Source organism: Bradysia coprophila, assembly GCF_014529535.1.
Source record: "Bradysia coprophila strain Holo2 chromosome IV unlocalized genomic scaffold, BU_Bcop_v1 contig_5, whole genome shotgun sequence".
Lineage (NCBI taxonomy): Eukaryota > Metazoa > Arthropoda > Insecta > Diptera > Sciaridae > Bradysia > Bradysia coprophila.
The window spans coordinates 6068738-6094438 of NW_023503374.1; the positions used below are offsets into that span (position 1 = coordinate 6068738).

The 25701-nt window shown below is 35.7% G+C and overlaps 3 protein-coding genes across 3 annotated transcripts in view; all 3 read left to right on the forward strand.

Moving 5' to 3' along the window:
- Positions 1-15551, forward strand: part of LOC119071883 — a 148760-nt gene extending 133209 nt beyond the window's left edge. Inside the window, exons 12-15 of the mRNA XM_037176982.1 lie at positions 9796-9918; positions 9984-10429; positions 10494-10867; positions 11494-15551. Of these exons, the coding sequence (XP_037032877.1) occupies positions 9796-9918; positions 9984-10429; positions 10494-10867; positions 11494-11736 (1186 nt within the window). The 3' untranslated portion in view covers positions 11737-15551. The remainder of the gene's footprint in view (positions 1-9795; positions 9919-9983; positions 10430-10493; positions 10868-11493) is intronic.
- Positions 15552-20768: 5217 nt separating this feature from the next.
- LOC119071954 (17-beta-hydroxysteroid dehydrogenase 14-like) lies at positions 20769-21617 on the forward strand. The gene has a single exon (XM_037177084.1). It carries the CDS (start codon positions 20838-20840, stop codon positions 21594-21596), a length of 759 nt encoding a protein of 252 aa, XP_037032979.1. The 5' UTR covers positions 20769-20837; the 3' UTR covers positions 21597-21617.
- Positions 21618-23599: 1982 nt separating this feature from the next.
- LOC119072019 lies at positions 23600-24517 on the forward strand. Its single transcript, XM_037177138.1, has one exon. The coding sequence runs from the start codon at positions 23600-23602 to the stop codon at positions 24515-24517; it is 918 nt and encodes a 305-aa protein (XP_037033033.1).
- The last annotated feature ends 1184 nt before the right edge of the window (positions 24518-25701 follow it).

Sequence of the window (25701 nt, forward strand, 5' to 3'; positions counted from 1 at the left end):
CCAGTTCATGATCTTTTTGGTCCAACGTTCGTCTGTCCTTCTTGCAATATGTCCCGCCCAGCTCCATTTCAGAGATGCTATTCTTTCCATGACATCAACGACCTTGGTTTGTTGTCGAATCCATTGATTCGTCATTCTGTCTCTGAGTGTTATTCCAAGCATACTCCGTTCCATGGCTCTTTGTGTCACTCTCAATTTATCTTCGGATGCTTTTGTTAAAGTTAACGTTTCCGCTCCATAAGTGAGCACTGGAAGGACACAAGTGTCGAAAACTTTGCGTTTCAGACTATTATTCATTTTGCTTTTGAAAATTAGTCTGAGTTTTCCGAACGCTGCCCATGCAAGACCAATCCTACGTCTTATTTCTGCAGTTTGGTTGTCCAGACCTAACTTCAGTTTATGTCCTAGATATACATAGCTGTCGACTCGTTCAATGACAGTGTCACCAATTTTGATTTCTCTATCGTCCCCGATGTTGGTCATGACTTTTGTTTTCGATAAGTTCGTCTTGAGGCCAACTTTGCTCGCCTCTTCACTTAACTGTTGTAGCATAAGCTGAGCCTGACCTAGATTCGCTGCTATCGGTACAATGTCATCAGCGAAGCGGAGATTGCTCAGGTACTCTCCATTTATCTTTATTCCCATTTTATTCCAGTTTAACTTCCTAAAAATACTCTGCAGAATCGCCGTGAATAATTTCGCTGAAATGGTGTCACCCTGCCTTACACCTCGGCCGATTCTGAATTTCTCCGTGCACTCATGAAGTTTTATACATGAAGTAGCATTTTTGTACACATATCGAATTGTGTTGGAGTACCTTGAGTCTACTCTACATTCGTCTAATGCGTCCAATATCGACCATGTTTCCACTGAATCGAAAGCTTTTTCGAAGTCTATGAATAGCAAGACTATGTCGATGTTGTATTCACGACACTTCTCAATAAGCGTTCTCATCACCTGCAAATGGTCGTTTGTGCTGAAACCAGATCTGAAAGCAGCTTGTTCAACAGGTTGGTAGAAGTCGAACTTGTTAGTGTTCCTCTTCGTAATGATTTTCATAAACAACTTGTAGAGTGTTGACAATAGGCTTATGGGTCGGTAATTTTCCAGCTTTGTTATATCTCCTTTTTTATGCAGCAATGTAATTACCGCATTTTCCCAGGCTTCTGGTACTTCTTCCCATTGGAGACATTGATTAAACAAAGCCGTGATTGCCTTTAATAATGAGTCTCCACCTAGTTTAATGGCTTCCACTGGAACACCATCTTCTCCGGGAGACTTTTTGTTTTTCATCTCGGCTACTGCAGCTTTGACTTCATCAACAGTTATGTCGGGCATATCCTCCGATCCCACGTTTCTTATTATTGGTCTATCTTCGGGTTCTTCCGTTGGGCTCTGTCTTGCTGAAGAAAACAAATTCTCATAAAATTCTGTTGCAATGTTTAATATCGCATTTCGATCCGTTTGGATCGTTCCTGTTTTGTCTCGTACTACAACTCATACTACAACGTTAAAAAGCGTAAAATTCCACTTTTAGAAGTTTTTGGTGTAAAGTGGAATACAGTCAAAGGCAGTCAAAGCATGAATTTGCTCCAGCTGTTTTTCAGCTGATCCACACAAACAATCACAACCGTTTATAAGTCTTTATACGGTTTTAACACTACCACGCGCGTGCGTGTAGCAGCTTCAATCGTATAAACAAGGAAAACCAGTTTTGATTGTATGTGTGGATCAGCTGAAAAACAGCTGAAGCAAATTTATGCTCAAAATTGACTGCTTTTGACTGTAAATGGATTAAATGGATTAAATAAATTTAATACCATATTCTATACCTCACGAGTACTTAAACACCCTGGAGATCTTGCAGATCTAATTTTCGTAATTAGTTTACAAATTTTTTAGGTGGGTAGCCTAATTATTTCGGTAAAACTAAAATTTTCAGAGTTCCCACTCCTCCTAAAATTCATAAAATTCATAAAATGGACGAAATCCTCCTAAAATCTTCTAAAACTCCTGAAATTCCTAAAATGAGCTCACACTATCGAAGAAATTTTTTAATAATACTGAAAAACTAAAAACGGTAAAAACAGCAAAATTATGCGGCAATGAATTTGAACTTCTGTGTGAACCTGACTCAACTTGCGAAAACACTCCTTTCTTTGAGTCATGCAAATAGCGATCCTGAACGTGGATTTAGCGAAAATAAATACATTATCGAGGATCGCAGTTTGTTAGAAGATGCGACTATCGTGTCACTTCGAACGTTTAAGGACACATTGAATAATATAAACGTCACTGACTTCCTAATGAATCGACGTATTTTCTTAAGAATAAAGAGGCGGAAGATAATCTCAATAAAGCATCTTCACAAAAAAAAATCGAGTTCAGAAAAACTTTCCGATATCGAGAAATCTCTCCAGATCCAGTAGAAAAAAACTTTTTAGTGCACAAGAGCTGATAAATGATGGGAACAAAATTATGGTGAATCTTGTTAATTCGAAAGCCGCAGTCGACAAGAAAAACCTGATAAAGGATCAGTTGCTGGCTAGTCGAGACTGGCGTCAGAAAAGAGGAAATCATAAAAGTTTCAATTATTAAACTACATAAGGAAAAATATGTTTTGACAAAAAAAAAATTTTTTGTCAATTTTCTTAAACATTTTTAGTATTTTACGAAGTGTATGAGAAGCAGAGAAACAGAGCAAAAATTCCTCCGGAAATTACATATACAACCCACATTTCCCACATTTCCCACATTTAAAAAAATTCCTCCTAAAATTCTCCTAAAATTACCTTCCAAATCTCCTAAAATACTCCTAAAATTGCCTTGAAAATTTCCTAAAATTCCTAATTTTAGGAGCCTTCCTAAGCCGTGGGAACTCTGAATTTTTTTTTTTTTTTTGATTAAATGGATTAAATGGAAGTGAGTCACCCCTCGGGAAAAGTATGGTTTTCGTTAAAGGATTTTTTCATTTCAGCATCAAAGTGCATAAGCTGTTTTTTCAGCTGATCCACACATACAATCAAAACTGTTTTTACTTTTGAAGCTGCGACACGCCCGCCAAACAGATGAAGAAAATTCATGCTGAAATTTAAGTGCCTCTAACTGTACATTGAGGCTTAAACACTCACTATAGCTAAACAGCCTGCAATTCCGGTTCTTTAAATTGCTGTAGTTACATTTCTATCGGTCACTTGATTTATTTGAACAACTGTAAATCGCAAATATTTTTGGCCATTCGGACAAAAGCAAAATGTTTGTACTTTCAATGATCCCATAAATTTATTTACATTTAATGGCAGCTATTATTTGCATTAAAAATATCAATAATTTTAATTGCAAATATTGATTATTGCTGGCGTTATTATTATACACACAACACAATAAAAAATAAATTTTATCTGAAAAGCTGCATTGACTCGGCATCGACTTTGTTCAATTCATTCCGCATCCCTATATGTACACATAAACAAAAACCAACTGAAATTAACATTAATATTTCCACAGTTATAACAATAAATTATCGCCCACATGCCCTATTAAATAATATAAATTGTTTAGTCATGTTACTATAATATGTTCATTTAGAACAATTTTTTTCCCCGTTCGGTCTTTCTTTAGCGCTAGTATTGTGCCTAAGCTACCTTTATACATGTTAGCCATATTTATGTGTGGAAAAACTAACAAACCCAAACATAAATAATTAAGTACTGTAACGGTTAGTACCCAAAATAATAAATTATGTCTTCATATCAAAAGAGGGGATGCCACATAATAGTATTGCCATAGAGAATGTGTGCGGAAGAACGACTATTAAGGATAAAGAGGCTAAAAACCATTTAAATGTCCTTGAGTGATAAAAAGAATTGAATAAATTTTTTTCTCCTGCCTTTGATGGTCGGGAGGGTGTGAGTTGACCATTCTTGTATAAAGGAAAAATTTTACATACATTACGCTTTTTTCTCTGGGTATATCGGCTTATTTGCATAATCTTATTTTCGTTCGTTTTTTTTGTGTGTTGGTTTTGAAAATGGTTTCTAAGAAACCTATGTGAAGATCTACATTTGTATTAAACTAATACTTTTACTGTTTGTTGCTTTATACGGAGTGAGATCCTTAGAGCATAATGCTGTTTATAAGTAAAAAAAGAAGCGAAAAAAGAAAATCTATTCAGAAAGTAGGAAAGAAATTTATCGGTTTCCATGTTCTACGCTTTTTTACAGATGAAAAAAAAAATCTTCCGATTGTACGAATTGTGTATCGTGTAGCGCAATACATCATGTTTTTTAAGGTTTCTAAAGGGTGTACAATAGTTATTCTCATTCACCAAATGTTTGCATCAACCTTTTTACAAACCGCGGACGTATGACGATTATCATCATTAAATTTCTTACTTAGTTTGAGTAGTTAACATATACCAAATTAAGTGGGGGAAGCACTGGCTTGAGGCTTTGCTAAATGTCAAAAAGCTTTTTATAAGTCTTTACTAAATGTCAAATATGTCTTTTCGCAATTCCGGTCCATAATCATCACCTTTCCATGCATCCATTTAATGTCGTTTTGAAGGTATTTATTTCACAGTGCGTTTTTGATTATTTTTTCGCACTGGGGCTTTTTCACATTTTTTTCGCACGCTACATAGCTCAGTACCTTTAAGAAAGACTAAATTTTATAAATAAAAACTTTGCACAGACCAGGATTTGAACATCCAACACCAAAATTCTTCCAAACACCAAGCAACGACCATAGCCATTCGGCTACAGAGTCACACAATTATACAGAACGTATTGTTGAAGCGTACATACTAAGCATTGACTACTTGATTTTATTTAACGCGTCTCTATACATCACATTGCAATGTGTATATAGAACAGGTTGCTTGATCATTCAAATGAATTCATGTTTGCATGTGAATGTTTGGTAGAAATTTTGGTAATATTTTGCATTGGAAAGGTGATTATGGCCCGAAATTGCGAAAAACGTTGTATCTGCCACGGTAGGTATGCCGGTATTTTTTCGCACACGACGTCTTGTCGACCTCGGCTTCGCCTCGGATCGACAATCGACATCTAGTGCGAAAAAATACCTTCATACCTACCTTGGTAGATAAATAACTATTAACAAACTCATATTTGTTCAAACTATTTTCTAGTGTTTGATAAAGAGAGCTTGACTTTAACACACATTAATTTGGCTATTGCCTATCACGCTCCAGTTATACTGCAAAATATCTGAGAACTGAATTTCTCTCTAAGATTCAGTCAAATTACAGATCCCCAATAATATTTACTTTAAAAAAATCAACAATTTACTAAAAGTACATTGAAATAAAATCCTAATCCAATCTTTAAAATATTAGGTACCGATTACGGTACCGTAAACGAAAGTCGCAGTATCGCTATTCTTTGCAATGTATTCCTTTGAATTAAGTTTTTCTGTACTTTATGATATCAATAATCGTTCTAACAGTAAACAGTAAAAGTTCTAAGTTCTAACAAATCCGGAAGTTGAGTCTCAAGTCTTGAGAGGTGTCACGGTTATCAAACCACGATCTAATGTTGTCATTATATAGCAAAATATAGAAATGAACTGCTAGATTTTCCATTCATTAACCACAATAAACAAATAAATTCTTTCATTATACTAGTTGTCTGCTCCTCATTTGTGAAAGGTTCCGATACGGAAAGATCCAATGAGAAAATATATGAATATGTCGTCAATTTATTAATGAAGTCACTGCTTAACTCCAGATTAACTTTCAAAGAATTTTGATGTTTCTATTTATGCTGTCAGCTCCCTTCACCATAATATTTTTCATCTCAATTAAAACCACACAAATCCACTTTGAGTGGAAAGCTTTATTGACGTTGATGCAAATTTTCAAACAGAAATCATCCCCTCATCCATTGAATGCCAAAGAGAAAATATTATTATAACAACCACACAGACCTCAATTGATTCATCCAGCGGCTCATAATCATCACCATCATAGAATGAGCAATAATGTGACACGTGTTTAAGAGATTTTTGAAAAGTATACAGTCTAAAAATGGACTACTTTGTCCTCTACGTAATCCCATTCACATGCAGCTATCGTGATTAAATACATAAATCAATATATGGTCGGGCGTTATGTGGCAACTTTTCACAACAAAATTAGAATTTTAATTGCTTGTTGATGAAGAATTGTGGAAAATTTGCGGGAGAAATTTTAGTGGAAACAATAGGAGTTTTTTCCCTCGGAAAGAAATAAATGTACAGAGAATAGGTAACCGCGACAATAACCACATTACGTAATAATGGCTGATTATATTTTTGTAATGGAAATTCGCTTGTTTTATAGTCACATTCACAATTCACATACCCTATTTATGCCGGAAATATATTATCGCAATTATGTTATACAATCGATGTATAAATAAATGTACTTGACTTCCTTTATGGTATAGCTACGTAAAAAGTACTTGGAAACGCTAACAATGAACAATATCTTCAAAGGAATACTACTTGACCTAAAAATAGAGTATTTTATCGGATTAATTAGCAGTATTCTTAGCCTCAATTTAGAGGTCGTTATGCCTGCAGAATTTGCTCGATAAAGAAAAAAAAATATGAATTTCAGCATGACAGGCAGTAGCGCTGATTTGACCAGGGATCTGAATAATCTTGTAGCCCTATATTTTTTGCGAATAAAATTTTACAATTTAAGTCAGTGTTCATTTGAGTTCATTTTCATCCAGTGTCCCCCATTTGACGTTGAGCCGCTCCTGCCTGGTTTACTTTATTCTGCTGTGATTTCAGTGAAAATGACATTTTTTTTGCATTCAATTTATCCTCATTTTTAAGACGGGCTCTACAAATGAAAGGTTTGGTTCTATGAAGTTAAAGAAAAATTCGGCTCAGTGCCGTACCAAAAAGTTTGAGATTAGTCCCTTCGAAGTTGTAGCAACAGAACTTTCATAAAATTTTCGAAAGAAACTTGAGGACGTGGACTTTGGCATTTCTGGCAATTTCTGGCAAATCTTACAAAAATAACTTTTGATACAAATTTGCTTCAATTAGCCACAGTATAAGGAGACTATTGGCACCCGGAAAAATTAAAATTTGAATAAAAGATCTGGATATTTTGAAAATACAACTTTTTTTAATATTTTAATTAGATATTTATTGATAAAATTTACAATTTTTGTTTAGAAATGAGGTAATAAACCTCATCCAGGGCATGTGTTGATGGCAATGTTCCAATAACTGATGCTGCATTGCCACGTTGTATGTCTATACTTATTCTTTGTTTTAAGTATAGTGTCGATCTTTTTTCGTTCGTTGCGCTCGTAATTTTTTTCACGTTAACAAATGGCTTAGCGTGTTCACCCCAAGGTCCTAGGGTTTCGAAACCAAGCGGAACGAAAAAATATTGAGGTAACAGTGGTCCATACAACGATATCTTCTTTTCTTCTGCTGTATTTGCAACCCAGCCCACATTTCTTGAAGTGTGACTTAGGTATGATTTAGCAACTGTGTCACGAATTGTTGCATACCACAACAGACATTTACCGACGGACCATGGAATCAGAGTAAGTCCATCAGGGTGTTTTCCATCTTCCCGAACAACTCCTGGTGGTTCTAGCATAGCGGGAACTCTTGCGGAAACCAAACCTCTTCGGATTGTTTCGTTTACAGAATGATGCCGTGGAACACGTCCAGCACATTTTTTACAACTTGTTTTGTACACAATACTAGGGAATCCATCTTTTTACGAAATGTAACGTAAAGGTACTTGTTCGATCTAAGGGAATTCGACCTTTTACAAAATTTAACGTAAAGACGGATTGTTCGATCCTAGAGAAATAATCCTTTAATGTAACGTAAAGGTACTTTGTTTGATCTTAGGGAATTTGTCCTTTTACGAAATGTAACGTAAAGACGGGTTGTTCGATACTAGTGAATTATTCCTCTTATTCCTTCGATCCTAGAGAATTAATCCCTTTACGAAATGTAACGTTAAGGTAGTTTGTTCGATCTTAGGGAATTCATCCTATCGAGAAATGTAACGTAAAGGCTTTACGTTACATTTCGTAAAACGATGAATTTCTCAGGATCGAACAAACCGCCATTACGGTACATTCGTAAAAAATTGAATTCCCTAGGATTGTGTACATAACAAGTTTAAATTTTTCCAGGTGCCAATAGTCTCTTCCTAAAATATAATCATCTGTTGACGACTACGACTTCAAAAATAAGCAATGGGCAATTAGGAAGCGTTTACTTATATAGCAAAATGACTGTTAAATATGTGAAGTAAAAGATTTCGTATTATCAGACAGTAGACGAAACAAGTAACAAAAATAATATTTTATATCGCAATTAACTCTTCTGCAAGGTTAAGGCAGCTAACCATCTGAGCGCTTCAATCAATCGTCTCTAACTGTATAAATTTGATAACACACCTTTGACGCATAAACATTAAACGACGAACAATATGTATTTTGTGAATGTGCATAGATGGCATTTCGACTCACTACAGGTGTTAAATTATTATTTTGGCCTATGGGACACTTTCCATCAAGTTGTCGTTTAATTAATTCCGTATGAGATCCAATCTATGACACTGAGCTGAACATTGTTTATGTTAATTTACATGGGTTCCTAATAATTTGTTTTCCAAAATTGAATAGATTTATGGATTAACGTCATAACAACAACCCCAACCTCTGCAATTAGATGTTGTGCATTACAAAGCTGAATGATGATACTACATATTACCACATCAGAGTGGAATTAATAGACTCGTTGATGTAGCTATAGACTTAAGACAGGATTTAAATACTGTGAAACTATGAAAATGGATTTAAAAGAGCTGCGATATTCTTTTTGTAGCGATACTCCTCAAGAACATAAATGTAGTTATTTCTAAGCTACAACCAATCCGTTGCATCTTCATGTATGTATGGTGGAAATTCTACGTTTCTTTGCAAATAAGCGGCAAGCAAGTATCATACGATCAAAAGATATGTTACTACAGCTCATCGCTTATTTTTTCTCGTCATCAACGAGAATTATCAATTTCAGTCCAGTACTAGTATGTTCGTGTTCGTAATCAGACAATGCTTGAAACTGTAAAATTTTCTTAAAAGCGATGTCTTAAACTTAAGTGAGAACAGTCAACCTTTCCATCAATAACGCTAACATCCAAAGTCTATATAAAATCAGATGTCTTCACGTTTATATCATGTCATAATTCTCGTTTTTTCTGCTTCTACCGTTACTATCCATATCCATTTTCTTTATAATAACTCAGATTTATGACACGAAGCAAAAAAAAAGTGTTTTCGACTAGGAAGAAAAAAACCACCGACGCAGATAGGTCGAGTTCTTATTTACAATTCATTGCTACTTGAGCTGAGGATGGCAGTGAATTCACATCACAAAAAAATATTGTTAGAGAATCAGACTCTCAACAAGCAATTTGTATTTGTATTGTAACCTTTACTACAGATTTTTATACAGACAGGGTGTAGTAGTTAGATATAAATTTTAGGTAGAGTAAACTGGGGCCGCCAATACAATTTGTTGGTTGACCTAAGGCAAAATGTTGATTAAATTTCGAAATGTTTAAACAAATGAAGTGAAAGATTTTTTTTCAATCTGTCCAAATTACTTTCATCAATCCAAGTAATAGATTCCATAACCATAGCAATAATTGTCTTTCGATTGTAAAATTGTTTCTAGACTTCATTGCAACTGTAATCTCATTTCCTTTTCAAATATCAAATTTATTTTTATTTTAAATTTCAGATCGAATGTGGCATCTAGAGGAATATTTCGATCGCCATCTAATGTGTTCATGTTTGGACGAGGTGGTGCGACGAATATATCTTGCACAATTCGATTCGAGGCAAGCTCGTACGAGACAGTGAGGTATGCCAGTTGTCGATTCGCCCTTTTGTAGGAAGTCACACGGTCTTGATTACTCAATCTTTCAGACTGACAATTACGAGAGCTCGTTTCGGTGGACGAGCATGTACAAATGTACAAAACAAAGCGGGTCGATTCCATTGTAATAGTTTGGGAGGAGCTGTGTCCGATCTACGAATCGGTGAAGTACCATGGCCCGATGTTACACCGTTACCCAGAGATTGTCTCTGTGCAGACATTTCGGGTTCATTAACTCTGGCTCCGATGGCAGCTAATACCATTGAAGCGAAATTCACCACTCTCGAAATGGAAATTGATCAAGACTTTCGAGACTTTTACTTCGAGGGACGTTATGAGTTTGTGAAAGAAAGCTGTCAAACGAACTGGGAGGAAAGACGTCTGAAAGGCATTAGCGGTGAAGCTCATTTGGGTCCGTCGACATGCACCTCTGTCATCCAACCTTGGCTGTTGGAACCAGAAACAGAGAATGGATACTTGGTGCTAATGCTCAAAGGTGCGTAAATGCCTGTTCCTTCTTTTCCTAAGGCTAAAATTACTAAAGTTGTGTCATTTCACAGGCTTTTGGGTGCCACAATTATTACATTCCATGGCACCGTGTCCCACAGATTCGCGTATAACAATCTACTCAACGAATAATCCGAAAAATTCTCGTGATCTCTGTCCATCCGGTCCGGATGTGGTGGCATTTTCCGACGGATGGGACAGTGTTAATCAATTCAATCCCGTTGAACTATCGAAAAATTTGGTCATTGAATTTCGATCACCGTATAGGCCGGGCGTTGAAGCGTTCGATTACAAATTCTCTTGGATGGAAATATTCCCCGACACAGACTGTCCACATAAATGCACCGAATTGCAGGCATGTATCTCACCGAAATTGTGGTGTGATGGGAAAATTAATTGCCCGTCCGGGCAGGATGAGGATAAGGAGGTAATATCATTTGATCAATTGTTGGAAATTTATCAAAATTTTAGAACGGTCTTTTTTGTGAAGTTGCGTCTGCTGCACACGTAGTCATTATACTATTTAAAACGAAAATTTTTTGCTCCAGCTCTTTTGTGTCTGAACTGTAGAATGACCTAAGGAACCGAAACGCCAAAATGAAATTGTAGAACCAATTCATCTGCTACCGACAACGATGACAGATAATGAAGCAAAAGATGTTGTGTCAATCTGTTGATAATACTTGATCCAAAATAGATAACAGATTTGATAATTCTACTCGTGATATGCGCTCCCCGTCTGTGAAATTTAAATACAACTAGCGCTGCGTTCACCTCTAAACATTTTGTATATAATTCGAAACATCAATATACAGTGATTTAGGAACAAAATACATCTTTACCAGTTTCCAGTTTTTCTGTATAATCTTTCGCAGACGTTGAGCATATGACCAGTATAACCAGTCGTCCGTAAAATGTTGTTATTTTGCTGTTGTCTTTTCTGTGCACATATAGAAATGAACAGAAACATAGCAGTGATGAAACACTGTGACGACACAACTTCGCATGAACACAATAAAAACCACGGTCCATGCATATCCTTCTATTTTACAGGTGTGCTTCGCTCCGCCACCACTGTCACCGTTACACGTCGGATTGGTTGTAGCATCAGTAACCATACTGCTGTCACTGGCCGCTGGACTAGCTGCATGTGCTCGACGTAAACGAGTGGAAAAATCAAATTTCCACACTCACAATCCGGGCGATCTGAACGGTGCCTACGGCCATCATCCGGTACCGCATCATTCGTTACCTCCGCTGTATTTAGACTCACAGCCGAAGGACAGTTTCTGTTGACAAGAATTGGAGACTTCGGTATAGCTGAAGTCGGGCAGCAGACGTTATCACGATGAGCTGATTGTATACAAAAATTAAATTTTTTTACAGCGAAAAAATTAAATTTTAGTGAAGGTAAGACGAGTATAGGATGTAGTTGAAGACGGAGAGGAAAATGGTCAACAGAAACGAAAGGAGAGGACAATTGTACTAATTAGTTAATGTTAAAAATGAATTTAATTATAATGAGAAATGGATTAGGTCTCTTTTGTGTAAGGTATTTATGAGAAATAAAATCCGGGGTTGTGAATTAAACAAAAAAAAAATGTATAAACAAAAACACACACAGAAAAAAAACCTTTTTTTTGTATAGGATAAGAGAGATAACCGAGGGTAAGAAGCAATACACAACGGACAAAAGAGTGTTGTAATTTTTAAGCAAAACATAGCAAAATCACCAAAAAATTAAAACAATTAAAACAAAATGATGGGTCACGAGAATCTTCACAGCGGATTATCGGTGGTAAGTCAGAGTTGAGTTGATGCAGTGACGACTTTTGTTTGATGAAATCGATTGTGATTGTCATATCGTATCCCTTTAGTCAATGAAAGTATGCTCTATAGGTAATGTCAACGTTTGTATGAAAATCATTGAGAGGTGAGTTTCTTTATATGAAATCGCTATTTCCTCCAGCTTCTATGGACAGACCATACCTGGTTTGTACATTCATTGACTTTAGTTGGATTGCACTACGGTTGACAGATATGCAAATTTATGTCGGGAAATGTTTCCACCACAAATTAGGTTACTGAGAACCTGGGCTGAACAAATCAGCGATGAATATATGAGCAGAAAATGATTTTCAAAAACTTTTGTTTGAAAAAACATTATTTGCATGCCTCAAAAAGGCACAATTGTATAAATGATGGACCTTTTAGAACGGCTAGTCGTCATCTGCTCTCGACAACGACGACAGTAATAGGAGATATGCTCTGTCTAGTTTTGTATCATAATATTAAAACGTATCGTAAAAACATTGAAGTCATAGATTTTTAATTTAACCAAATGAAGTAACAGATTTAATGATTTGATTTGTCCTTAGTTAGTATTGATTGCATAGTTGGGATACAACACTCTATAAGTGTAGTAGACATTGGATTCCATTCATTACACGATGTAACAAGCTTCTTGGTGACTGTCTCTTGGCCAAGTGTAAAGTTTGTATAACAGATCCGAGTGCCAAAAACCGTCGTTGTTCAAAAACACACGATTGATTTTGCAAGTATAAAAAGGTCGTTTCCTCGACTAATGAATTACGTTGATTATCACAAAGGATTTCACCTAAAATGAATCGAAAATATTCTTCATGCAACAGATCGTGGAATGGTGACGTGGAATGGTTAACTTTTGCATGGGACATGGGACAGGCAATAAAATAAATGACAGATCAGATCGATTACTACGGTAATGCGTCAAGAAAATCAAAGCCCCTTTAAGGTATATTTGTACGATTATGTAATCACGGCATCAGCTTCACGACATTTTGTTAAATCTGTGCGCTTTCCAGAAAAAGTTGTAAAATTGCAGATTTCCAATGATGTTTGTAGGATTCGAATCTTTCCAGTTAATTCTCTCATTGAACTATTGATGTTTTGGTAAACACACTCGCCCCGAATGTCATTGTACGATCTTAAAATCAAGTCGATGGCGCAGAAATACAACACTATTAGAAAGTCCATCTATACGATATCAATTAAATAAATTCATTGGATACCGACTGCTATAGAATCTCGAGACCCAGAATGATTAAACCCGAACTGCGAAATCCACAATTATTTCAAAATTGAGAAAGGAAAATGTAATTTTAGCAAAATAAATATCTTAGCGTAAAACAATTCTCATACAAATTATATTGTGAATCGATAAAATGTGATTTTAGAATTAAGAATGAGTAAAGTAAAAAAAATAATAATTACAAAATGGATGCCTGAACCCTGAACTTTAATTAAAAACAAAACAAAAACTGTTTGAGATTGAAGGTAATACCCTAATTTTTACAGACGGCTATATCATCTGTTATCGACAACGTCGATTCATATAGCAAAATTCGTGTCAACACAAAGGAAGTAAAAGATTTTTTTCCATTCTGTTGAAAACAGTTACACCAAATCAATAGATTCCTAATGATGTGCGTAATGATACGTGAAAAGTTAAGCAAGTAACTCTCCCCTCTCTCTCTCTCTCTCTCTCTCAAATAGTAGCATTATTTCACTGCAAAATACTGAGAAAAATACTTCCAAGGCCAAAGCTCTACATTCCTCTTTCAAAGAACTATACCGAGCGTGAACCGAAACATAAAAGGTTCGTTTCAACTTCAACTTACGTTGAAGGTTAGTTTACTGGTTAGTTATTGTTATGGAAGCGATGTTGATAGGCTAGGAATGCATGTGGAAGTGTTATATAACCTCGGACAGAGCTTTAATACTTCCTAACTTATCCTTCAAAGTTGAAGGTGGTGTGATAAGGACAACAGAAGAAATTGGCTATATAGTGATGTAATGATGTAAGAGATGTTCAATGCCACACGTGTCGAAAGCCGTGGTTTTCTTTATTTCGGCACTTCTTTAGGCGACCTTAGCAAATAAAAATCTGCCAGATAACTCAGGATGAAATAAGAAGTAATTTTTTCATGGGTCAATTGACATCCGCACAAAATGTTGAATTTTTAATGGTTAAAAATGTATTCTGTTTGGGATGTTCAGATCCATAATTACGATCAATTTGGTTCAACAGGAGATGCTTTCTATACTAACCGAGAGGAAGCAAGCCGGTTACCATGCCTCTACATTACATGGCACACATTCTTATAGAGACAGTCGTCATAAACTCTTGTATGTGTTTCCGCCATGGTTTCACACCTTACTATAATTGAAAATTCATTTTGAATCTGCTTTTCTTTTCAAGCAAAAATGACAAAGTGGAATGTTTTTCGTCAACCTAAGTGAACGCTCAGCAGGAATGAACGATCATAAAGGAATACCTGTACCTAACACTGACCTTTTGTTGGTACATTTAATTTAAATTCCATTCCGTTTCCATTATCAATGGATTTATGTCTCTTTCAACGTGAAGACAAAGGCAACCAGTAAATTGTCCCCACCACTCAGATTTCAACTAATTTCTGTATTTCAATAAATTTCCCGTTTCCAATTATTAAATATGGATTTAGAGGTGGAATTTATGAAAATATTCTATACGTACACGTATCCAAGGTTTTGTATTTTAAACAAATTTCTATTTACCAGGAAAAACCCCAGAAATGTAATTGTAAATGGATTGTATAAAATTTTTGTATAGAAACTTAATTACTTAAAGAAATTCAAAAACCCCGGGCTAATTTAAACCGGGTAATTTGTGTAAGATATAACTTTATGACAAATGAAAAATTTTAAAGGCAACGCATAAATTGCAGAACCGACATTTAATTATACTACAATTCTACCAACAACGAATCTCAAAATTTAAAAACAAAATGACAACAAAACAAAATATTAAAACCACTCACTCGACTCTCTGAAAATTTTTTTTTATAAACAAAACAAAAGAATTTCTCCCTCTAATAAAACATTTTATTAAATAAGAAAAAATGAAAAAAAATGAAAATTAATTATATAAATTACAATATTATACACAACAACCATGTTAAAATGCATAATTGCTTCAATAAAAAAAAAATTGTGTAAAATGAAGATTTTTAAAAACTGAAAAAAAAATATTAAGAAAATGAAACAATGATAATCATTATTCAATAAGTAATGAAGAGACGGACGACGAAAAGAAGATTTAAGTGAATAAAGACACCCGTACATAAATAAGTGAATATTTTAGGTACTAATTACAATATTATGATGATTAAACAAAACCCACTTTTTTAAACGAAATAATGACAAAAAATGAAAAACATTTTCCCTCGTTGGTTATTACTTTTAAAGCAAAACAAAAAAAAAAACTATTAAGAAAAATTGTACATATTGGTAAATTTGTTCAATAATGTTGTCACTATAATTATTACAAAAATAAACAGAGGTGAATAGGACGATGTCTTATTGGAAAAAAACACACTTTTTGCAGTTTTCTTTTAATACAGTTAATGTTAGTTGAATTTGTATCTCGGCTTACTTCAACTGTATTACCAGCTCCTCCTCAAATATATTCGCACTGCTCAGTTGATGATGAACTATTATTATGAAGCACATAGCCCATGAAAAGGCGTATGAGCAGTATGTTGGTATAAGTATGAGTGGATCAGCTGGTAAAACAGTTGAAGCAAACTCAAATTCAAATTCAATTGACGCATCTGCAACGCATCTTACATTCATTTCTGCAACTGCGCTGCGAAAACTGAACTTTTTCATGTGTGATTTGGGTGGCGATCGAAGAGGGTCTTTTTTTTCTCTGGTTTTCTATGTTTTACGTTTCACCACTAGTGGTGAAATGGATTTTCATATATGCTTTTCGTCACTAGTGGTGAAATGAATTTACTTTTCACCACTCCTTCTGAACATCTGAACCATCACCCGTAAATAAAAATTCTGCCCTGACCAAATTTCGAACCACCGACTCCGTTTAAATTTTTGTTAGATCTCGAGATACGAAATTTTCATGCAATTGACATTGACAGTATTGACTTTGTCCATACGAAAAATAAATAGAAAACTGTGCAATCCTACCAAAATGTTTTAAGCACGGCTGAGTAAAATTAGGCAGGATCCGTTTATTTTTCGAATGTCAAACAAAAATACAATCTAGGAAAATGAACGCAAATGAACAGAGACATACCTAAAATATAAGGCTACTACTAGCCTACTACTAATTCAGGTCTCTAGTCAAATCAAGTGCTGCTGGTTTAACTCTGCCGCCTCTGCCGTGGTTGAAACAATTGTAACTGTCATTGTTGCAAAGTGCTGTGCGTGCTGTGCCTACGTGGGATATTCTGCCACAACCACATCAAAAATGTGAACACCTTCCTTGCATAATTTTTATATAGATGAATTCAGTAGGTTCTGCATTTCGCCTAGGGAATGCAATCCCGGTACCAATCCCGGTACCAGTACCGGAAAATCTCAATCCCGAATCCCGGTATTGATCAAAAAATCCCGAGATTAGTACCGAAATTTAAAATTCAGTTCTTTTTAACAAAATTTTGATATCGATCAACTTGTATGATTCAAACTCCTATAGCAATATAAGATAAACATTAAAATATAGGATTACTTGACTTTTTTCTCTCATGTCGTATTATTTGCAAACACATTTTTAAAACTACGATGGCTAGCTAAAATTTGTCAATAAGGGTTTACATACAATCTTTATTATAGTAGTTGAGTTTGTTTGAGAATGAGGGCAACTAAACCGCAGCCTCCTTTTATAGTTCTCCTCGGTTTGAGAAACTGAGGACAGCACAGCACAGTGCAGTGGATTACTTTGAGGATTTTGTGCTCAAACTAATCATAGTTAACCTCGCAAAAGCGGAATATTATTTCAATTCCTGCAAATTTTAGACATTTTTCAAGCAATTCAACGCTTTTATTTTCCTTTACTTCAAATGAAAACATTTCACGGTTACTAAAAGTGTTCAATTCAATTTTCCATTAGCATTTTCTATGTTTTCTGAAAAAATATTTTAAAAACTGTCCCTCTTTGCGAAGTTGGCCGTGTTTAGTTTGCACACAAATTTCGTACTGCCGGTGGTCAACTGAAAAGATCTATAAAAAGCACATGAGTGTCTGCTGCTCATCAAACCAACGAACGTTGAATCTGAACATGCATTTTCGCGCCTGAGGATCATAATTCGATGGTTTTCGACACGCACTTTAGAGTCAAAAAGTGCTATTTTTCTGGACTGATATTTGCGGCCGGGAAAGTAACTTTTCCGGCCTCCGCATTACATTTGCAGCCGGAAAAGTAGTTTTTCCGGCCTCTGATATGATTTGATATGATTCTTACTGTTTTTGAGTTTCATCTCATTATGATCCTCAGGCACAAAAATCGTCGTTCGTGACTCGTGATGAAAGCTGAATGTTTCGGTACACGTCGTAAGCTTACGACTAGTCGTGAAAAATTCAACTTTTCATCACTCGTGACGAAATGTGCTATTTCGGCTTGTTGTTACTTGCGTAGGAAAATATATTGTGGATTTAGGCGATATTTCACAAAACTGTCAATTATTGACGCTGTCGGCAGGTCGGTCTTCTGTCACTTCTCACGATTTATATTTTCATAGGCAGCGTGCTTAAAAATTTTAATTTCCTAACAAATCAATTAATTTTTAAATGACAAAGATCAAAAATTTGCGATTGCGACGACAACAAGTCCCGAAACCTATACGTTCAAGATTGAACGATGACACGTTGAGTGCATTGCGCGTTCTAAGATCATTTTTCCAAAGAGAAAATTGGTGACATCTACCCTGTTACAATAATAAATTAAAGTTATTACCCGGCCTTCACACAGCGACGTAAATATCGAATTGATTTTGCCCTAGTGTCAAATTTGATATTCAGAACAAAAGAATTTCGATACGTATGTCACTGTGTGTAAGCACTGTACCATTAACAAACTTAAAAAAATGAGAATAAAATGAAAATAATTTCTTTTACTGATATCTAATCCATATCTTTTCAGTACCGGAAATCCCGGTACTGGTACCGGTACTGAGTTTCTCAATCCCGAATCCCGGGATTCCAAAAACGGTCCGGGATTGCATTCCCTAATTTCGCCTTATACAATTTGTAACAAGGATCAGTAGGATTAGACGAACACGTTCCTTACATAATTTGTACAAGTAGCAAGGCAGTAAGATCAGACAAATACCTTCCTCACATCACAATTTATATAAGGATGAATTCAGGTCTTCAACTCAACTCAACGCAATTCATCTCAACTCAACTCAATTGCGTTGAATTGAGCCCAATTGAAATGTGTTGAATTTAGTTGAGGTAACAAAAAGGCTGGCTTGAATTGAGTTGTGGTAACAAAAGAATTGTGTTGAGTTGAGTTTTGATAACAAAGGATATCTCAACTCAAGAGTAAAAGTTGAGTTGTGCCAGAATACCCCACATTTGTGCCTATGCTATTTGGAAACGGCTGGTCATCTGTTATAGACAAGGACGTCAAAAATAAGCGATAACGAATGCTTTATATAGAAAAATACATGTTTAATTTAGTGAAGTAAAAGATTTAGTTTATGAAACGCCAAAGAATCATTTAAACATCAGAATTAACAGATTTAATGATTCCATGTGTCCCGTTTCCCATAATATCAGGGATATTAAAGTTAACAGATGGGTTGCCTGATAGTCGTGCTGCTAAATTATGTTTATCCATAGCAGATGCTATGGTTTATCATTTAATTCGCTAGACCCAAAAATGTTTTTCGTTAGGATACTTAGCACCGATCTCAATCGATTGCTCTAATACTGGCCGAATTGATTTGTTTAAACAGAGAACACTTTCGAAAAATAAAATTTTATTCTTTGACATTTTACAACGTACAGTGTGAAATAGTTTTACTTCAGTGTTGTTTTACTAAATATTTTAAAATAACTGATAAAAGGTGATAGTGCGAGGATATAATGAAAGAGATTACCACTTGTAAATATTTATCAAAATTGTTTTGAATATCATTCCATTGAATAAACTAAGGTAAAATTGACTGCTTTGAAGTAAAATAATTCGTGAGGGGATTATTAGTAAAGCCCAGAAAAAATATTCTGTCTCAAAATTATCAAATCCCAATATAGATTTAACTCTTAAGCCGGGACATTTGGCTGTGTGAAAACAGACACTAAGCAACGCAGTTGGTTTTCGTTTTTTGTAGGTTCTTTTTTCTCAGCAAAAATTCTAAATATGATTAACACTTTACCTGTCGAGTACCTGTCCAGTACCGTTGTTGGCCGATATTTGGGAATATTATGTTTGATTAACAGACAGAGATGATGATCAGTGGATATTTGTGTATCTACTGATGAAATTATTTAACTTCTTAGCTGCTTTCTTTCAACAGCAGTTAACTGTAACTGCAAAAATTCAATTGAAATTAAAAAAAAAACCTTGCTTAGGTCTTGCTTAACAACTGTTTTATATTAAAATGTTTCAAATGTTGCATTCATTCCTCACACATAAAAGCGGATTATAAGAATATTCATAACAGTATCATGCTGACGATATCAACACATATAAGTAAGAACACTATCCAGCTGGTGAAATTGTAAGCGAAAAAAGTATCGAAATGAATAATCTTTCGAAATCTAACGCTTTTAATTTCAGTTGATGTAGATAAGATAAAAGGCTTGTGGTGGCCTGACCAATTAGGGTGTAGCGGTTTTAGTGAGAAGATTTGTTTCAAGACCGACAGCTGAGTTTCAAAATTCGTTTCTATGACTATTGCCACGGCAGAGTAAAAGTAAACCTGCTCCTGCCTGGGTTACTTTTACTCTGCCGTGCTATTGCTTATGATAAAATCACTGAACGTTTCACATTTGTAAGGTGATTTTTTCCTCCATGAAATGTGAAATTGGCCAAAATTTTAGTTTAGTTTGTTCCCCAACTTAACCTGTTACAGACGGCAAGCATTAGCATTATTATCGGGTCTATAACTTCCATCAATCAAAGTATTTTTAATCTGTTGATTTCAAATCTTGTACTTCAATTTTTTTTAACATGCATTCCACCATATAAAGGACTATATTAACCTGAGATTGTCATTTTTTTGTCGTCGTTACTCGTTTATCGATAACAGATGAATAGCCGTATGTGATGGGTGAGTTTAAAGAATTTTAATTCTAAGAAACGTGAAAAGATTCCGAATTTTTTTCCCGAATATTCAAAAATTCAGTGGACTGAAATGACCACGCTTTTAGAGCTGATAAATCTAGCTGCTCTCGTTATCATTATCATCCCATTCGTTAACTTCCTGATGTTTATGTTGCATAAAAAGTCTCTTACCGAAACGCTACACCCTAACAAATTCCTTTCTTATAAGACTGGTGGATGGGGCTGACTGTGGCAGTGATTTTCTTTTTATTTTACGCGACGTTAAACCTGCCAATTCTTTCCGAATATGAATTTCGCTAAAAAAGTCATAATAGTAACCGGTGCAAGCAGTGGAATAGGAGCTGATGCTGCTAAGCATTTCGCTAGGTTGGGAGGAAAAGTGTGTCTTGTCGCTCGAAATGAGAAACTGCTCAAAAGTGTGGCCGAAGAAATTCAACAATCTGGTTCGTTGGAGCGGCCGTTAGTAATCCCAGCTGATGTTACCAAAGACGGGGAACGAATAATAGGCGAAACAGTAAACCATTTCGGAAAATTAGATGTGTTGATAAACAATGCAGGAATCTACCAAGTCAATAGCATGAAAAACTTCAGCATCTCTCATTTGGATAACGTTTTCAACACTAACTTAAGATCGGTCGCAATATTAACGAGTTTGGCTGTACCACACCTGGAAAAAACGAAAGGAAACATTGTGAATGTCTCAAGTATTGCTGGACTGAAAGCGTTTACAGGAAATTTAAGTTATTGTGTATCTAAGGCAGCACTAGACCAATTTACAAAATGTGTTGCCCTTGACTTAGCGCCAATGGGAATTCGTGTGAACTCGATAAACCCAGCGATGATACGAACGCCAATCTTAGAAAAAGCTGGAATGAGTGCCGTAGAAGCAGCGAAAACGTTTGAAGCAGGTAAAACTATGCACCCAATTGGACGGATTGGTGAGCCAGCAGACACATCTGAAGCAATTGCGTATCTAGCAAGCGATTCGGCGTCGTTTATTACTGGTGTTTTGCTTCCCGTTGATGGGGGATATGCCGCAAAATAAAGATTTTTTTGTTGTGGTCGTTTTAGTTTTATGTCATCCAATGTATAACACAGTTCAGTAAGTTAGATTATCTTTAATTGTTGTTTTATGAAACCATCGCGTAACTTTAAATGAACTTTAAACGAGAGAAAATATTCTCACGTCGCTAATTTGACTACTGTGTCTTTGAAGTAACACTTAACAACATTTACTTAGTAGCTTTGATAATTTTCTAATCATATGTAATTGACAGCAACGACAAAAATAAGAGGTGACCTATGCAAAGTGTGCTTTTATATAGAAAAAGGTATATCACACCGAATGAAGTAAAAGATTTCATATTAAGTGTCTGTCTTGTGAAAGGTCAGTAACAACAAAAAATGGTTAACTGCACACATCTCGTAGCGGTCAGTTAAGTATTGACATCGCAAAACGTTTGTAAGTATTGGAAATCCTGGTACGGTGGACACGATGATGATTTTAGTTAGTAAGATGGTAAGGTACTCATTATTCAGATGGATTGTGGACATCAAAACCTTTTCGAAACACATTCTCCCTGCTTAAGTGAACGTTATTTATGTACAGCCCCTAACTAACACTCTAGGCAGCTTCTTTGTCCACATGTTAATTCCTAGGAGATTCGTTACCCACCTGTTAATTCCGAGAACTGCAATCGCAAAACCAACTACAAAGTTCGGATCACTCTTCATGTCTTTAAGGCATGCATAAATTAGAGGGATTTCGATTCTCTCGAATGGTATATACTGGGGTAAGTATTAAAGACATCAAAGAAACGCTTTAAGACGACATGTTGTGTGAATGAAACAGAAAGTGAGTGGAAGGGCTGCAATTTTTCGGTACTAATTAGTCAATTGGGAATGTAAATTGTTGGTGAGATAAATAAGATCTATGAGCCTTTTTCAATAAACAATGTTGAAAGGGTATGGGGCATGGAACTTGTTGACGTTTTTACCACTTGTCTGTAAATTTTCTTCATTTGAATATGACACTTTTGTAGTTTTCAGGGTAACGTTTACCCGGCAAACTAGAACGTCGTCCCATGCCCTATTGATTCTTGTCGTAGTTGCTGAATTTTCGACATTACACACAGCGGCTGTCAGTGAAATTCATGTATGAATTTGCTTCAGCTGTTTTCAGCTGGCTTACTCATACAAACAAAATTTATTTTTCGTCTTTATACTGTTTTACCACCACCACACGCAAGCGTATAACTTTTCTGTATGAACAAGTATAGGCAGTATTGTTTGTTTTAACCAGCTGAAGCAAATTTTTGTCTAAATTTTCCATGCGGCAACATTCTCAAATGATTTTCATTTGCTAGTAGCGAATTTGTTTGACAGTTTTATTTCTAACAATTTTCGCAATTTTCCTCTGATTTAGCAGACTTACCTCAATAATATGGAACGAAGCAGTACTTCACCATGATTTATATACTTTTATATATACGCCGTCTGCGTTTGCTGATGAAAATTTTGGTTGAAAATCAATCTCACCTGTGATCCGCCGTTTGTAGCGGACTTTTGATGGAAATTCAGGAATTTCACGGAAAATTTAAAGTCGAAAAGTGAGTAAAAGTAAAGGAAATAGTTGCTAGAAATAGTTGATCAAAAAGTTTGTAAAAAAGTGTGCTTTAGGAACTTTTCTACCTTATTTTTACGCGAAGCCAAAAGGTATTTGTAACTTTGAAAAGTAATACTGCCTGGATAAAGTTTTGTTGCTGTAATTTTTATGTTCAATCAAACAGACTTCCATCCTCCTTCATCAGAATTTCAATAACAATTTTAGAGCTCAACATTTTTTTAAACCTCTTTTTCTTGCTTCATTTGATGTTTTTTTCATTAAAACTGAATAAACTCCATAACTGGTCTGAAACCTGGAAGATTACCAGAAAAGTTTGTATAAAAGTTGCAGGTTTACAACACATGACAGCTTTAAAGCTCTGATCAGCTCAGCTACTTTTTCATAGACATAATTGCCTGCCCAGACTTGAATTTTGAAAATGTATGAAGCTTTTATGCTTCGGTCTGAACCTCTTCCACCATAATAAGGTCTTTTTGAATGAATGTAATGGTGCATTGACCTTGGAGTATGAAAGAGCGCTTAAGGATTTCAATGAACTAAATGATAAATTGCACCACGACCACCTCATCAGAATTCAAGAAAACATCAAGAGTGATCCAGCCGCATTTTGGAAATTTGCCAGAATCAATGGAGGCATCGACGCATATCCGAATCAGATGAGTTATGGTGACAGAGTGGGTAGAACGACGAACGAAATTGTGGATTTGTTTGCGGAGTATTTCGAATCTATTTATGTCAATGATGAAGAACAATGGGAATTCGACGACGTTTTTGTAGCTTCTAGCGATTCGGTTGATATTGAAGTATCTTTGTTTGATGTAGAGAATGCAATACAATCGTTGAAGTGGAGCAGTGGAGCTGGGCCAGATGAAATTAAACCGTTTGTAGTGAAAAAGTGTTCAACTGCATTCGTATGGCCTATTTGGTTATTATATCAAAAGACGTTCGACGAGGGCAAAATACCGGCTGCAATGAAGATGTCGAGAATTGTACCGGTATACAAGAGGAAAGGTGATAGGGCGGAAGTTAAAAATTATAGAGTCGTTGCGATTCAACCGATAGCAATGAAAGTGCAAGAAATGGCAGTCAAGTGCAAAACTGGACTAGTGGTTCAACCGCGACTATCAGATGTGCAGCATGGTTTTCGTAACAAAAGATCTGTTGTAACAAACTTATGGAATTTGTCAGTACTGGCGTATGATGCAATCGAGCGACGTTGTCAACTGGACTTATTTTACGGTGACTTTAAGGCGGCATTTGACAAGGTCTGGGTACGGAAACTGATAATAAAGTTCGCTTCATTTGGTGTTGGCAAAAAACAGCGAGATGGCAATATTTAGTTGGAAGGACAAATTACGTACAAATTGAGACAGAAAAGTCTAGAATCTTCGAGTCACCATCTGGAGTGCCACCGGGAAGTTCACTTGGTCCACTAGCCTTCACTGTATTCATCGATGACATTGTCAATGTCGTTAAACATGTGAAAACATTGCTATTTGCTGATGATGTCAAATTGGCGGCAATTATTCAAGACGTCAACGATTCAAGAAAATGGTGCGACGAAAATCGGTTGTATTTCAATCCAGAGAAATGTTACGTATTCAGCATCTATCGGGACAATGCTTCATTCGTCGAAACAGAATATACAATGGGTGATCATGTTCTTGAGAGAAAAGAGGAAATTAGCGACCTTGGATATTGGATGAACAGATGGTTTCATCCAGGACTTCACATCGAGCTAACAACTAGAAAATGTCGTCAAATTGTTGGTTGCATCAAACATTATTCCAATGGTAATTTCACGAAGGAGACGCAACAAATTCTGTGCAAGGCTTACGTTAGATCCAGATTGGAGTTTGCATCAACAATATGGAATCCATCATCGGATGTATACAAGGATGACATCGAATCTATACAAAAACAGTTTGTTATTTACTTACTGGATAGTCGACGGAATGCAAATTCTTACAGATTGGCGCCATACGAAGACCGATGCAAACAAGTTGGTCTTCAAAGTTTAGAATTGAGGAGGAAAGTCGCTGATTCGATGATGGCGTATGATATTTTCAAAGGTGATGTTGTGGACAGTTTGATTTCGTGGAAGTTTGTTCGCAATGACAGTGAGTATGACTTCCGCAGTTCGACCTTAAAATTGTTGAAGGAATCGCGGTACAACTCTAACTATTTGTACGAACAGCCCGTGGCGCGATTAGTTAGGATCGTTAATGAATTTAAAAATGTCGTGCAAAGCAGTGGTAGTAGAGTTGTGTTTAGAAGGAAAATTATGGAAGAACTTAAAATGACTGACTAACTGTGATGCTAAATGTGATGTAGTTGTTTAGTAAGTTTGAGAGTGTTTTACAGATTGACGTTAGTATGTAAGTTGTAAAATTTTGTAATTTAAGAATGTAAATTTATTCAGCCAGTTTTTGGCGGTGAAATAAAAATCTATCTATCATGAACTTTTATGCTTCGGTCTGAACCTCTTCCACCATAATAAGGTCTTTTTGAATGACCTCTAAAG

Bases quoted from the DNA above. Each gene is read 5' to 3' on its own strand.
- LOC119071954 (XM_037177084.1), top strand. From the start codon at position 20,838: ATGAATTTCGCTAAAAAAGTCATAATAGTAACCGGTGCAAGCAGTGGA.
- LOC119072019 (XM_037177138.1), top strand. From the start codon at position 23,600: ATGAAGCTTTTATGCTTCGGTCTGAACCTCTTCCACCATAATAAGGTC.